Genomic DNA, 14,597 nt, shown 5'->3' with positions numbered 1-14,597 from the left:
AAGACCTTATAACTAAATCCTCCAGGAGAAAGCTGTCCCAAGGCAGGCTGGTTGCACAAAGGGGTGCTGCCTGGCTCCATGCTCTGCTGTGCAACTGAGTACTGCAGCGTCCTTTCTGCAGCGTTTTTTCTCTGTGCACCCAGTTGCTTCCTCGTGGGATGTGAGTAATGCCTGCTCACTTCTGAAGGAAGGGCTCAGGTCTGTGGTTTGGAAGAAAAGTCAGTTTTAAGTGGGAAGTTCTGTTTTCTGAATGAGAGACTGGGCAAAAACAGTCTGATTGGACACTGAAATTGCCAGTCCAATTGCTCAGAGAGAACTGAGGTTTTGTGTCCTCCTCCATGAAATCTTACTGGGAATAATAATAATAGAAAGACAAGAAAATTCATTTTTAAAAATTGAGCATAGAAACTGAGATTATATTCATATGGCCATAGTTTATATGCACTACATCTTTAATGCTATTGTCCCCCATTTATTCGCATCAGAGGGATGCATAACTCTGTGGCACAGATTTGATCTGGATCAAATACAGCCACACACCTGCATGCCTGTTTGAATGACCCAGAGAACATGTGATACGATATGTATGGCCACTTCATCTCGTGTGCTAGCTGTACAAGAACAGATGTGCTGTGCAGGAGATATTGCCATCTTGCACAAAATTAACCTACTGAAAAGATTTTTAAAAGTTTGAGCCAAGCAGGGTGTGTTTATACCAAACCCGCTTTCTGTACTTTTGATCTGTCGTTCAGAACTGAAAACCCAATTTGGTGTGTCAGTAAGACAAAGCCTGACAGAAATCTCAGTCCTTAAGATAACGGTGACTCTGAACTCCCTGTGACTCTCCTGACAAGGCCACCATACCACAGAGGTGGCTCTGGAGCTATTCAAAGCCCTTCTGAGCTCCCCCTGGGCACCCTGTCCCCTTGGGCTTTCTAGTTTTCTGTCACTGCAGAGGTCAGAGGAGCTTTTTTCCACCAAGGGACAGGACTGTGTAAATCTGTTCGTGAGGTCTTGGGTACTAAAGAGGTCGGTATTTGGACAAATAATCTGACTCTTGGCTCAGGAAATTATGATCTAATGTGAAATTATTTCCCTGAAATGAGTCTTTCCATGGCGCAGATACTGCAGATTCTGTTGTCTTCTCCATAAGCGTTTGATGTCTTTCTCCACTCTACCATAAATATTAGGCAGTTATGATACTTGAAGTTGATGTGCTATGGTTTATGTTAATATTCAGAAAAGATTGTTAAGGCTAGAAGGAAAGGCACATTCTTGTTATGATGGTGGTGATGAAATCAATTTTCTGAGGCTATAAAATGCACATCAGTATAGCACGTTTTCAGTTTCTGATCCTGTTTCTAAATTGTCTCTGTGACTTGCACTGAATGCTGTATTAGTGTGTAGCTTAGATCCTGGTTCCATACCCAGCGTGAAATAGTCCTTTAAAATGTGTTTACTTGTATTTCCAGGAAGATCATGGATTGCTACGGGAAGTATGCAGCTGTCACTTTGACCATTTTGTCTGTATTTCTGCATCTTCTTCATTCTTTCCCTGATGGAGAGTTTCTCATGCAGGGTAAGCTGCTCTCAGTGTTCAGAAATAGGACAATTATGAAGAGTAGTAATTAAATTTGTTTTATAGATATGGTCATAAATCTCATCATTCTGTTGCATTTATTGATGCTGAGGTACGAAAATTTAATTAACCAAAATAATTTTGCTGTAAGTATCCTTCCTATTCCTTCTTTAAACGTGGTTTCTCCAGGTCACAAGTCTCCCAAATGACAGTGTCCTCATCTTGATGTGTGTGATCTTAATCCTTGAAACATTAATAAATAGGAATGTTTCATTTTGTTGTACTTCTGACATCAAAATGGCAACGTGACACCAGGAATAGTAAAACAATAGCTCCTCATCATGTATTTCCTCAGTAGAGGACTATATTTCCTCAGTAGATCCCAGAATATGGGATGTTGGGACTGTAGCATTCTGTAAAAGAAGCATATTAGGGATATTTTGGGGTGTCTGAGGGTTTGTTTGTTTGTTTGTTTGTTTTTCACTTCCTTTGTATGCTCTGTGCTAACGCATGTAGCACTCTGTTCAGCTCTGGGGCCCCCAGCACAAGAAGGACATTCACCTATTAAAACAAATCCAGAGGAGGGCCACGAAGGTGATCAAGGGGCTGGAGCACCTCGCCTGTGAAGAGAGGCTGAGGGAGTTGGGATTGTTCAGCCTGGAGAAGAGAAGGCTTTGGGGAGACCTTATAGCAGCCTGCCAGTTCCTAAAGGGGCCTACAGGAAAGCTGGGGAGGGACTCGTCAGGGAGTGGAGTGATAGAACAAGGAGGAATGGCTTTAAACTAAAAGAGGGTAGATTTAGCTTAGCTATATGGAAGAAATTCTTCACTCACAGGGAGGTGAGGCCCTAGCACAGGTTGCCCAGAGAAGCTGTGGATGCCCCATCCCTGGAGGTGCTCAAGGCCAGGCTGGATGGGGCTTTGGGCAACCTGGGCTGGTGAGAGGTGTCCTTGCCCATGGCAGGGGGGTGGGACTGAGTAGGCTTTGAGGTCCCTTCCAACCCAAACTATTCTATGATTCCGCGATTCTGTGAAATTGATCTCAAGCTTATAAATACCCTAGAAGTATGACCTTTATCCCTCTAGAACCTCTCACTGGATTCAAGGGTTAGGAACACGGGGGTGCAACCACAGAAACCTCTGCGTCACAGAAGTCACCCAGTACAGACCGTAGTTACAAGGGGATTTGGCTCTGAAAGACCCAAATGGGTTTAGTGGGACAAAGCTATGGTGTACAATAGTATATCATAGAGATTCCCAGCATTATGGATGCTTCAGTCTAGCCTCTAATTCACACAATATGCTGAGCACCACTTCCCAGCAGGAACACGTGCACACTCCTCACTAACAAGGCCAGTGCCATAGAGTAACACAGGGAGAAAGTGCCTTTCCTAGCACCCACTCGTAAACAAACAATCCTCACACAAACATAAACACAACTTGATCCTGATTGTCCTCTCTGGCTGACCAGGACAGAGGTTTGTAGTGTTCATACATGTGGACACAGTATGGGTCCCTCCAGTAGATGGGCTTAGACCCTTGCTTTAAGCTCACCTCCATGTAGTAGCAGGTATCAAGATCTTGGTCTCCTCCAGTTGCACCTGAACCTACTTCCCACCAGGGCCATCAGACTATGGCTTTTCCTTTGCTGGTATTGAGAACTGAGTGCTCAACTTTCAATGACTAGGTTAGGAGGAGTTCCTCTGCCTGTCATTATTCCTCTCCATCACCAAGTCTCTGTGTTCAACCTTTAGTCTCATAATTTAACATGCAAACACTCTGATAAAAAAGCATTTTCACACTTTAAATGATTTAATCTTGTAATAGTGTCGAGCATTTGCCTCCTGCCAATTGGGTTTCTTTAATTAGCCTTGAACTGAATATAGAAAAATGCAAGCTAAAAAAACGTCTTGGGATCAGTAGGCATTTTAAAAATTCTTGATAATAGAGCCTTGTCTGAAGACAAGTGATGTCTGAGAAGCACTAGTTCTTAATCTTGCTGTTGCTAGCTAACTACCTTTAGCTAGTAGTTTTTTTTAGGGAGAACTAGTGTAGTAGAAATGCCAAAAAAAAGATTTGTCAACAAAATTAAATTGGAAGAATATCTATGCTTGTGCCTTAGCTGGAAAGCCACACTCTAGTTTTACAAATAGGGGATGTTGCAGAGTTGAAGGACCCTGAAGGGGAGAGCTTTTGTTTCTGTGCCTTTCTGTTTTGCACACATCAAACCGCAGAATGCAGCCAGTAATTCCTCTTAATGCTTGCACTTTCCCTCTCTTTTTGAAAATGAAAATACTGCTGGCCATCAAATAAAAGTCTTCTCTGTATATTTTTATGGCAGGTTGTCCAGAGTGCAAGCTAGGGGAGAACAGATTCTTTTCCAAACCAGGAGCACCCATTTACCAGTGCACTGGGTGCTGTTTCTCCCGGGCCTATCCCACTCCAATGAGGTCCAAGAAGACCATGCTCGTTCCAAAGAACATTACATCAGAAGCCACGTGCTGTGTAGCAAAGGCTTTCACCAAGGTGAGGATGTAGATGAGACCATTTAAGCTTGTTTTAGATTGCAATTTTTAGCTGAAGTAGTGAATAGAAATAAATACGTTTTTTCTGGAGAACACTGAACAGCTATTTGAAGGAAACATCCTTAGCATTATATCATCTGTGCTTGGGTTCATGCTTTTTTTTCTAAAGTGTTGGCCAGTACCAAGTCTGATATTCAGCTGGGATGTGGAAACTGGTGCAGTGCCATTGATTTCAGTGAAACTACTGTGACTTATAATGTGTGAAGGTCTGGTGGTGGATTTGTTGTCCCCTCATTTTTAACTCTCCTGGAGGTGTACCCTGTCCTTAAATGTCATACAATGTGGATTTTATTTTAATTAGTCATTTTCCTTGCTTCTTTCCTGCATAGGCAGGAGTCCTCTGGGAAGGTGGCTGGTCAATACTATCAATTGCATACATGGGAATGAGGGACCCAAACCGTCTGTACTCATTAGATTAATTGTGATTGTGTTTACTTTTGATAGTATAACTAGGAGGGAACTGTAAACATGTGCAACTACTTTCAGCATCTAACAGTCCTGGAAGGTTCTGCTATAGTTGATTGTTTTGGGAGTGATTCAGCTCCAGGTGAAGAAAACTTAAATTTGATGTAATCGATGGTGAGCTAGCTGATAGAAGCTAAGGTATCTATCATTGTGGTGATCTGACTCAGGATCAATGAGTGTGTTGACTAGACACTCAGTTCAGTTACCCACTCACAGATTCGGTGCTATTTGAGATACCCTGGGGTACCCAAAACATCTGTGTATGGCTGGCAGACACAGGACCCATAAAAGACCTTCTGCAGTGGCAGCTGGAGGCTTGGTGGGATCCTCTCTCCCATCTCAAATGTCAATCAACCTTGTGGTGTGTGCAGCTGGATAAAGCCCTGGGTCTCCACTGTCTGCAATGAGAGCTAAATACCTGACTTACCTATACACCCCTACAGCTGAACCCATCCTGCCTCATCATCTGAGTAGAGCACAGATCTTTTTCTAGGCCACCAACATTATACCTGCCCTGAAACAGCAAGTAGAATTTGGTTGAGCTTAAAAATAACTCACAATGTTTTGTGGTCTCTGTTTTTATATTCTCCATGGGAAGTGTTCTAAGGGCACTTCCTGATTTTTCATAGATTGGTTACTTGACATTTTTTGAAAAATAGGAGCATGAAGAAGTGCCAAATTAAGGACACCAGGCTGCATGTCGCTTCTGAAAACCATCTCATTACGGCTCCAAAAGCCACTGATGATGCAGCTTCAGCACTGGTGTTCAGAGGCCATTCTAGTTCATGTGCTTCATAGAGCCTGCATACTACTTGGGGTTAAGAAAAAGGTTTCAGAAATCTTTTGCTTGAGAATGTGGTTTTAACTGTGTAGCTAATCCTAATTATGTTTTTACATGTGTGTGTTTTCTTTTTTTTTAAGATTACCCTTAAGGACAATGTGAAGATAGAGAACCACACAGACTGTCACTGCAGTACCTGCTACTACCATAAATCCTAAAGCCTGTCCCTTTGTTAATGATCAAGGACAACGGTGAATGGAATATTTGTTTTTCAGCTTTTATAGCACTGCTGTGTAAAGTCTTATGTTTTCTGGTCAAGACACTGAGTAGGCCCTCGAATAAGATGGATGGCTGTTTTATTTCCTCTTTGCTTCTTCATGCATTTAAGTAAGTTTAACTATTTCTATTAGGGATAAAATATGGCACTTGCATGACAACCAAAGGCTCAATTTATTTTTAAAATAAACTGTCAGTTAAATTACCAATGTTTCTTGAGGAAAAACGATGATTTAATAGCTTAAAACAAACAAAAAAATATGCTGGAGTTAACTTCTAGATTTTTTTTTTTGAGGGAGGGGAGAGGGAAGGAAGGAGGAAGAGAGGGATGGAATAGTGTGCGGAAAAAGAAACAGTAATTTCCCCTTATTCATTTAGTGATGTTTGGATTTTTTTGGAAGACTCAACATTTTGTTTTTGCTGGATCTCTTCTGTTTTTTTTATTCTTTACCTTGTGGGTAGAAAGCTTAACAGTAGTTCATCTGTGTATCTTGCCCTGTCTTTCTCTGCCATCTTTGATTTTTCTTTGAAGGACTCTCCTGTATAGATAAACAGGTGCAGAATGATATGTTAGAAAGAACCGTGCAGTTTGGTTTAGCAATGGTGGAAGAGGGGCATAGTGCAACTGTATTAGCTATTTAATGTGTGGCTGAGCAGCATGGTATTGGGCTTTAGTAATTCCCAAATGCAATGTGTCAGACTGAGATATACAAATAGGAAGGCAAGAGGCTGTGTTAGGTCAGAAGTGGACCACAGAGTATGTATTCAGAACACATGACCTTAAAATTGTAGACAGGGATTTTAGAGATAGCATTTGTTCAGTTGCAATGGGTTGGAGCAGGGCCTCTGCTTGTGAGTTTGGTGCCTGCCCATAGGAACTGAAGTAAATTAATTCCACTCCCTTAGCCCAAATATCTGGGATGCGAACATCAGTCCTGCAGTGATTGCTGGATGCAAGGATTTAAATATGCTTTCTCAAAAAGCCTCAGATGTATTTGCGGGGTATTTCACTGCAGCAGGTGCTGTGAGGGTAGCAGTAAGGATCCATCGCAGAGTTTCTGATGGAGAAAGGGGAGGCTGCCTTGGGGTGAGGCTGTGAGGGTGGCTGCTCAGTCAAGGGGCATGGTCATGGCTGATGTCTGCTGCAGTCCTGAGTGACTGCAGTGCTTTAGATAGACCTCTGGGGCTGAGCTGCGATGGGGCCCTGGAGCAGCCCAGGACTGGCAGAATCTAATGATGGTTTAAATCCACAGTACACCCACCCTTCTGTCTACCAGAGTGTAAATTCACTGCTGTTTTCTAATACAATCACAGGGCTTTGTGGTGAAGACTTCTCATAGATAGAGGAGATCAGATTCTCAAAGGTAAATTATTTAGCATATGTCCAGTAAATCCCATCAGCCTGATCTCCATGCCTTACCCCATCTGATTCAGTCTCACCCCCAGAACCACCAGTTTGATCCAGTCCCATGTCTTAGCACAGAATCAGATATACTGAGCTGTTCTTGGGAGCTGTTTTGCCTAACTTGCTCTTGAGCAAACTTCCAGTGGTTATTCCTGAAACTGCCAAAGAGACTGACCCTGTTGCTTCACAGTTGTTGCTATGCCAGAAAATATCCCTCTCCAGGAAAGGTTTTTTTTTTTTTTTTTTTTTTTTTTGGTAATGTTTTATCTGTGACTTGTTTTCTTCATTATTACTTCTGGTCAAAGGGGAGGTAGTCCAATAGGGTGGTCTTTAGGATGAGTTTAGTAACATCAGCAGAATAAGTTTTCATACGGAGAAGTCTGATTTCTCATTCTGGATCATCACTCAAGACATTACAGGAATACATGTCAAGCAGCTACTAAAGCTGACTCACAATTCCAACCTGTTGTGCGATTTTATTAAATGTGATTGATGCAGATACTTCTGCAGGGGAGTCAGGTCCCGCCTGGGATTTCCAGGCAACGAGAGAGGAGTCATCTGAAGCTGCAAGCCAACTGCCTTTAGGAATGGTATTGCTTTCTCTCATAACTTTGACAGGAGTGAGATGGAGAGCAGGGAGACACGTTCTCTGAAGTCGTGGTGGAGATGTGCCTTTTTGCCCTGCCAAACTTCTCCTTGGACGGCCTCTTGCTCAAGTGAGCTCCTCTGGCAGCATCTTTTACTTGCTTGTCTATCCATTCCTGTGCTGTCCACGATAGCAGGTTGGTGATGCGATAAACTTCTGCTTGCATGTTCTGAAAAAAAAAAAAAGTTAATATTTTTCATTGTAAAACCATAGAAATATTTAGAAACAGCAACAAATTAGAGTGAGACCCATGCTTTAGAGAAGACACGGGATGGTGTAGCCCCGAGAAGATGGTGTAGCCCCGTGTCATTCTAGGATGCCTGCTCTATTTTTCACTCTCGTCGGCCTTTCTCTCCTGCTTGTACAAAAACTGCTTACTCGTGAACTTCTCAACTCACGGGTCCCTCTCCCCCCTACAGGGACCTCATGCATCAAGGGCTGGCCAAGTGTTTATTGTGGGGGCGCGTGGAATGTGCGCGCATCCACTTCATTATCTGGTTAAAGCCCTGCAGTTTAAAAGAAACGCCGCATAACAAGGAGGGTGATAAATTAAACATGCAGATACACAAACCTAACAGCAGGTGATAACGGAGACAATAACAGAGACCAGACCTCTTTCAGCCACTGCCTGATGGACCATTGCCTCTGCCGTGGAGGGGGTGGTGGTGGTGGTGGAGGGAACAAGCCTGACCTGAGCATGGGAGTTATCTGAGGGAGGCTTGCCAGTGAAAAGCTGTCTATGGGGTGTCAGGAAGGGCAAAATTTATTGTGGAGAGGTGTGGGTGTTACGTGTCGTAAGAAAGCTCATGTGGCTGACTGTAATAGAGAACAAGTGGTTGAGAAGCTGCTTGGGATGTGAGTAGGGCTATAGGCTGGAAGGCAGTCTAGGCTCATGCATGTAGAGATTAAATACCAGATGTCCAGGAGGAATGGAAAAGAAAAGTATAATGCAGCTTCCTCACATTAGAAGATGGCTGGGGCAGAGGCTAGATCACTCATATATATTCAGGAGGGCGCGGAGAAACAACATCACAAGATCAGAAGAGAGACTAATCTCTTGTTTACGCCAGTAGCCAAAGTGCATTTCTGTATTTCAGGCACAGGGTGTTTGAGGATGAAGATAAAATGAAGTCCTTGTCAGTGTGGTTTATAAGTGGCAATAAATCAGTCAGGCTAATACTGCAGATTAAAAATGCTGGAGATCAAACTGGCTGAAGATATAAATGATACATTTTTACTGTCACAGTGACCTACATAAACCTACATCACCATCGCCCTAATAACAAATTCATTCAGTGCCGAGAGAAGCAAGCCAGCCAAGCTATTTCCTAAGGGTTTGTGCCCAGCCTCGCTGAAGACCCATTTTGCCATGTCCTCAGCACACCTGCCTCCCTGCAGAGGTCTGAGGTATTTACTCACCGCTAAAAAATGCTCAAAACTGATCAAAGGGTTACACAATTACTGAGAAGCAGATGTGCAGATGGACAGACGGCGTGAGTGCCTCCATGCTGTAAGGTACTGGGCGAAAAATCCTTCCAATGATTCAGAGAGATTGCAATTTCCAGTCCCCAGCTGGCAAGATCAGGAAGGGTGAGCTCTCAGTAGGAAGATAAAGCTCTCGAGCTGTAGGGATTTTAATGAAATGAAATTTCTGACAGGCGTTCTTACTCTTAGGAAGTCTGGGAAGCTGCAAATTAGCAGTAGCCTTCCATTCCTCATCCTGTCACCCTGTCTAAACAATGATTTTAAACAGTGGTGAGGGGGAAAGAGAAGCTTATCCCAGGACCTGTGCTGGCTAAGTACAGACTACAAGCTGGGTGAAAGAAGGCTGCTCTTTCTGGTTTGGAAGAGAGCTGAATATATTTATATATAGCAGGAGCCTCCTGCAGTGGGGAGAAGGCTGTTCGGCTACGTCAAAGAGCATCGCCATGAAGAAAGAGAGATTCGAAAATAACTTTAGTAAATGTGTAAACACATTTTGTGATGGAATAAAAGTAACAATTCATTAATGTCTGGAGGATTTCCTCCTTCTTCCTTCCTCCCTGTTGCTCTGCAGTTTCCTATGTCTCTGGCACATGCTAACCCAGCAAGTGGCCCGCAGTCAGGTTGTAGTAAGATGCCTTCTCTGCTTATGCGTTATATGCACACATGTGAGCAGTAAATGTCACAGTCTCTGTCTTGCCAGACCATTCAGGGTGTTGAGGTATGATAGAAACAAGTATTCAACAAGGGTAACAAAAAAAGACAGCAAATTTGCTTTGTGAGAGGGCTTCAGCTCACTGCAGTTTCTTGGGAATTTGTTTTTTATTTATTTGGTAATTTGTTCTTGAAAACATCTTTCTCTCTCCACAGTTTGATTGTTCTAAAAGCATGAGAAATGCCTTTCAGGTCAATGCTTTCAGCTGTCAAGCCCAAGGACTCTGTTTCTGACTCCGGCCATATCAGATGCTGCTAAAGGGCACACATGAGGCTGGCCACTTCTTGCAGGCAGTTCCCCTTGTGTCACCCCCAGTGTCCACATTTGTCTGATGGGGGTGTTAGAGGGTACTTCTCTTCCTTGTCCTTTTTGTAGCTACCTGTGGACTTCTTTTCTATGAATTTATCTAGTCCTGTTTGAAGCTGCTGCTATTATCTACCTCCATAACCTCTTGTCACAAGTTACAGAATTGTAAAAAGCAAAACAAAACAGAAACACACTTTAATCTGTTTTAAACTATCTCCAAATATTGCCTTCATGATTTTGTAATCCTCAAAAGTTTCTTTGCTTAGCATTTTCCTCTCCATGACAGAGAGCCCAACATTTCCAGGTTCTCCACTGTCAGACAGCTGCTTGATCATTTTGGTTGTTTTTCTCTGTACCTGTTTTAACTTTCTTGCATCCTTGCTCAGGTGCAGAGAGCAGACCATGAACTGTGCTCAAGTGTGGTTAATCCAAAGTTATAAGTAGCAGCAAAATGATGCACTCAGCCTTCTTGGGACTGTTTTTCTTGATATTGTTTTGGCTTTTATTGATGACCGGGGACCTGTTAACGATGACTTTTAAGATCTTTTTCTTTTTTGACATACTGCTGCTAGTTTTGGATCCAGCATCACATAGTTGTGGCCTTGATTATTTTTCCCTGCTTGCATTACCTTACATTTGTCTCCTCCCAAGCTAATCTGCCGTATGGTTGCCCATTTAGTTGTGTGTGGTCTTTCTGGAGTTATTCATCAGCATGACATTTGGCTGCCTGAAAGACTTGAGTATAATGTGGAAATTTCACTGTGGGTTTTCTTCACCAGATCTCTTACGAATATGTTGAACAAAACTGGTTCCAGCATTTTACTTGAAAAGTGAAAAGCCATGTTAAGCCCTATCCTTCATTTTCCATCCTTTAGCCAGCTCTCACATCATAAGAGAAGCCTTTCTTCCAACCCTGTGGCAACGTAAATTTCTTTAACAATGCTCTTCCAGCATTGTTTTGGCATGTCTCCATTCTCTGTGTTGTTATGACTGTAAAACACCCCAAATCTTAGCATCCAGGTCAAGCTGCCTCAAAGTGCTACTTGATACAGACCGAACAGCTGCCTTTACTCTGCCACTGGGTTTGGGGTCAGGTTTGCTTGCAATGGAGCCTGTTTTTCTTTCCTGAAAAATCAGTGTGGGTATGTTCTTCTGGACCAAGCCTAGCTGTAATTAGGCTTGGGGAAAGCAGGATCCAGGTTTCCTGGCCGCATCTCCACTTCCAGCACCTCTGCATGGAGCGAGCCCAGAGAAGAATGGGGCCAGAAACAAAACCACTGCTCCGACCACAGCTCCTGTCCCTGCTTCTCCTCCTTCCAGGAATTATTATAGTAAGTTACTGTTAGCCTGTATCAACACAAGAACTTCCACCGCACAGTTGCAGCTAATAGTGCTGAAAGAGGAAGAGCCAGCATACTCTTTCTCTTTTTTATTCTTCTTTCTTTTCCATTTTTTTTCCCTTTTGCCGTTCTCCGCCCATCTTTTCCACAGTGATACTTTGGTGAGTGCAGAGGCCCATCAGCTCTCATCCTCAGCAGACAAGGCTCGAGGTTGTTCTTCCTTGTTCTCACTCTTTTACAAGAGCGTACAGTCAGTAATTTGCCAAGTAAGATAAGGCCAGGCGAGGGAATGAAGGGAGAATTATTATTTTTTTTTTCCCCTGAAAGTTTTTGTGTTAGCTTGATTTGGAATAGTTATGTTTTAACATGTGTTTGTCATTTCAGTTGTTTTATATCTTTATCCTAAGCAGTTCATAATGTTCTTTTCATGCAAATATCCTCCCAGAGGAGGATATAACAACAAAGCAATTCCAAAAAGTCACCAAATAAATTAAAGTGCAAAACATTGGACCGTGTATTTTTTGAAAAGACATAAAGGGAGCTTAGGAGCCTGGGGGAAGGGGTTCCAGCTGACAGGGCCTCACAGTGGAGGGCTGGAGGTGGGCGTCTGAAACTGCTCTAATTTAACGTTTAAAAGAAATGTGTAATTGCATGGCCATTAGTAACATTTGCAGCTATGAATGCAAAGATAATGGCAAGCATAAACAAATCCAGCACTTCAAGAAGGAAGTTGGCCCTGTAGGCATTAGCGACAATGTTTTTCTTTGTGCGTTTTTTGGTCAGCCCAAATGCTTTTTCATGGCCATTTTTCTTCATTTTGCCATTTACTTATATATTTATTTACTTTTCCTTGGAGATATTATCCATTCCTGGGGCGATGGTACAGCAGTTCCTAGTGATACAGGGTTCCTAACAAGGATCTTTTCTAGTTTCTTAGTCTTACTGAATATTTTCTGTCCCAAACAAAGCAGAAAACACATTCTTACTCTGGATATATTGTCAGGTAGTGGGGAGCAAATGGAGACTAGAAAAAAAGCTGAGTGCTCACAATAATAAGGTAGCCTGTGGAGACAATGTTAAGCTTTATCATGATGACTGGCCTTTCTGGTTCTTGGGGTTGTCTCCTCAACCTTGGGCACCATCAGCCCGTTGGATATTTGTTGGTGTCATGAGTCTAATAGATTTCTATGAAGGGCTTGGAAACAGGAAAGGTGGTGATGTTATGGTTCGGCCCGTGGTTGCGTTGTGGATCAGCTCAGGAAGGAGCTGGTGCTCCTGACTTTTGGACTGGGTTTTTGGTGCTGCAAGCAGAAGCTGATGACCATGGGACAACGTTTCTTAGTAGCTGACATGACGCACTATGTCCATGTAGCCATAAACTCAGCACAGGTAATAACAAAGCTTTTTTCCTTTTGGGCTGCTTGATTACAGAGTGGCTAAGGGGCAAAGAAAACACCAGGAATCTTAAATGAGGAATGTGCTAAACTATAACACCTTTCTTTGTTGTATACATAATGTCTGTTGGGAAATGATCGTATATTTGTACTGTGCTTTGTAGATTCTAAAACCCAATCTACAGTCATTGTTTTGATACTTATAGATGAAACTCTGCCCTTGATATTTCCCATTTCTTCTGTTTTATATTACACTGAAGTATAAAATATCAAGTAAAATTGTTACTGTTTTCTTCCATGAAAGAAGTGTGTTTTTCTGCTTTTGCTATTTTAAAACATCATTTCAACGAGCTGGGCAAAAATTCTTGTGCATGGTAGATTGTAGCTTAAGGCTAGAAACCACAGCACCCACTTCTACCTCTTCAGGTGACACAAAACTGGCCTTACAGGACAGGTTTGGACAAATTCTGTATCTGATAGAGTCCTCTTATCAGATCGTGTAAAATCCCCAAAGATTGCACCCTGAAGACATTTCCCTACCCTTAAGCCCTGTTGTGGAAAAAAAAAAAAAAAAGGCAAAGGGTGGAAGAACAAGGTAGTATGTGCAGGACTGTTGTAACTCCATCATCTTCTTTTTAGACATCATAATCTGTATCAGAGAGGTCACTACTTGTGATCATATATCAAAGACCAACATGATCCTCTCCAGAAAACCAGCAACCAGGCACCCCTGAAAGCTGTGCATTGCTGGGCTTTGAGACAGCATCAGTGTGTTGTGAGGGGAGCATGCCATGCACCACTGGGGATGTTCTCTGAGCAAAGGACACGTCCAGGGACATGAATATGGATAGATATGTAAGTAGACAGATGGATGGATGGGTGAACTGCCTGACTACACATATACTGCAGTACAAATATGAAGCTCCATCAACTGTACACCTCTCCTTGTTATAAAATGTCCTATATTATAACTGGAGAAGATCCCATTTTAACTTATGTATCGTCACACTCCCCCTTTTTATCCTGAGGCAGCTATCCCCTGGGCCATGACAAGGCAGATTTGCAGAAATTAAAGTGGGAACTGAAGTTCATAGTTAGGCTCTTCAACAAAGATGACAGACTTGGCAGAGACACTGTTTTCCTAGAACACCACGGCTTTCCCTGGTGAGACTTCATTGCTGCGACCCTGTCTTTACACCACAGAAGCTGTGACTGTCACCTCTCCTCATTCGAGCCTTTCTTTGTACTAACAGAGGTGCAAAATATCCTCTTATTTAACAGTCTTTAATTTGACAAAACTCAGCAAACACTCCTTGCCTGTGGTTAGCATGTAGTTTGCTGTGCTCTTTCAGTCTTGGCGACCCATGGTATTCCCTCAGGCTCAGTCTTGGGGCCAGTTTTGTTTAGCACTTTTATCGACGATCTTGATGAGGGGATCGAGTGCACCCTCAGAAAGTTTGCAGGAGATACCAGGTTAGGCAGGACTGCCCATCTGCCTTGAGGGTAGGAGGGCTCTGCAGAGGGATCTGGATAGAAGGACATTTTGTTGCTTGAGTGTGTGCAGAGGAGCAACAAAACTGGTGAAGCAACTAGAAAACAAGAGTTATGAGTTGCGTCTAAGGGC

At 42.8% G+C, this 14,597-nt stretch overlaps 1 protein-coding gene across 1 annotated transcript; it reads left to right on the top strand.

Annotated features, from left to right (window-relative positions):
- Positions 1–1,476: 1,476 nt before the first annotated feature.
- On the top strand, positions 1,477–5,627 carry CGA (glycoprotein hormones, alpha polypeptide; the record flags this gene model as incomplete). Its single annotated transcript, XM_084284778.1, has 3 exons — positions 1,477–1,579; positions 3,920–4,104; positions 5,550–5,627. Exons 1-3 carry the CDS (start codon positions 1,480–1,482, stop codon positions 5,625–5,627), a joined length of 363 nt encoding a protein of 120 aa, XP_084140904.1. The 5' UTR covers positions 1,477–1,479.
- Between the last annotated feature and the right edge of the window lie 8,970 nt (positions 5,628–14,597).

Source organism: Netta rufina, assembly GCF_964035555.1.
Source record: "Netta rufina genome assembly, chromosome: 3".
Lineage (NCBI taxonomy): Eukaryota > Metazoa > Chordata > Aves > Anseriformes > Anatidae > Netta > Netta rufina.
The sequence above is the reverse complement of the archived record's forward strand: the minus strand, read 5'-3'. Positions and strand labels throughout refer to the sequence as shown.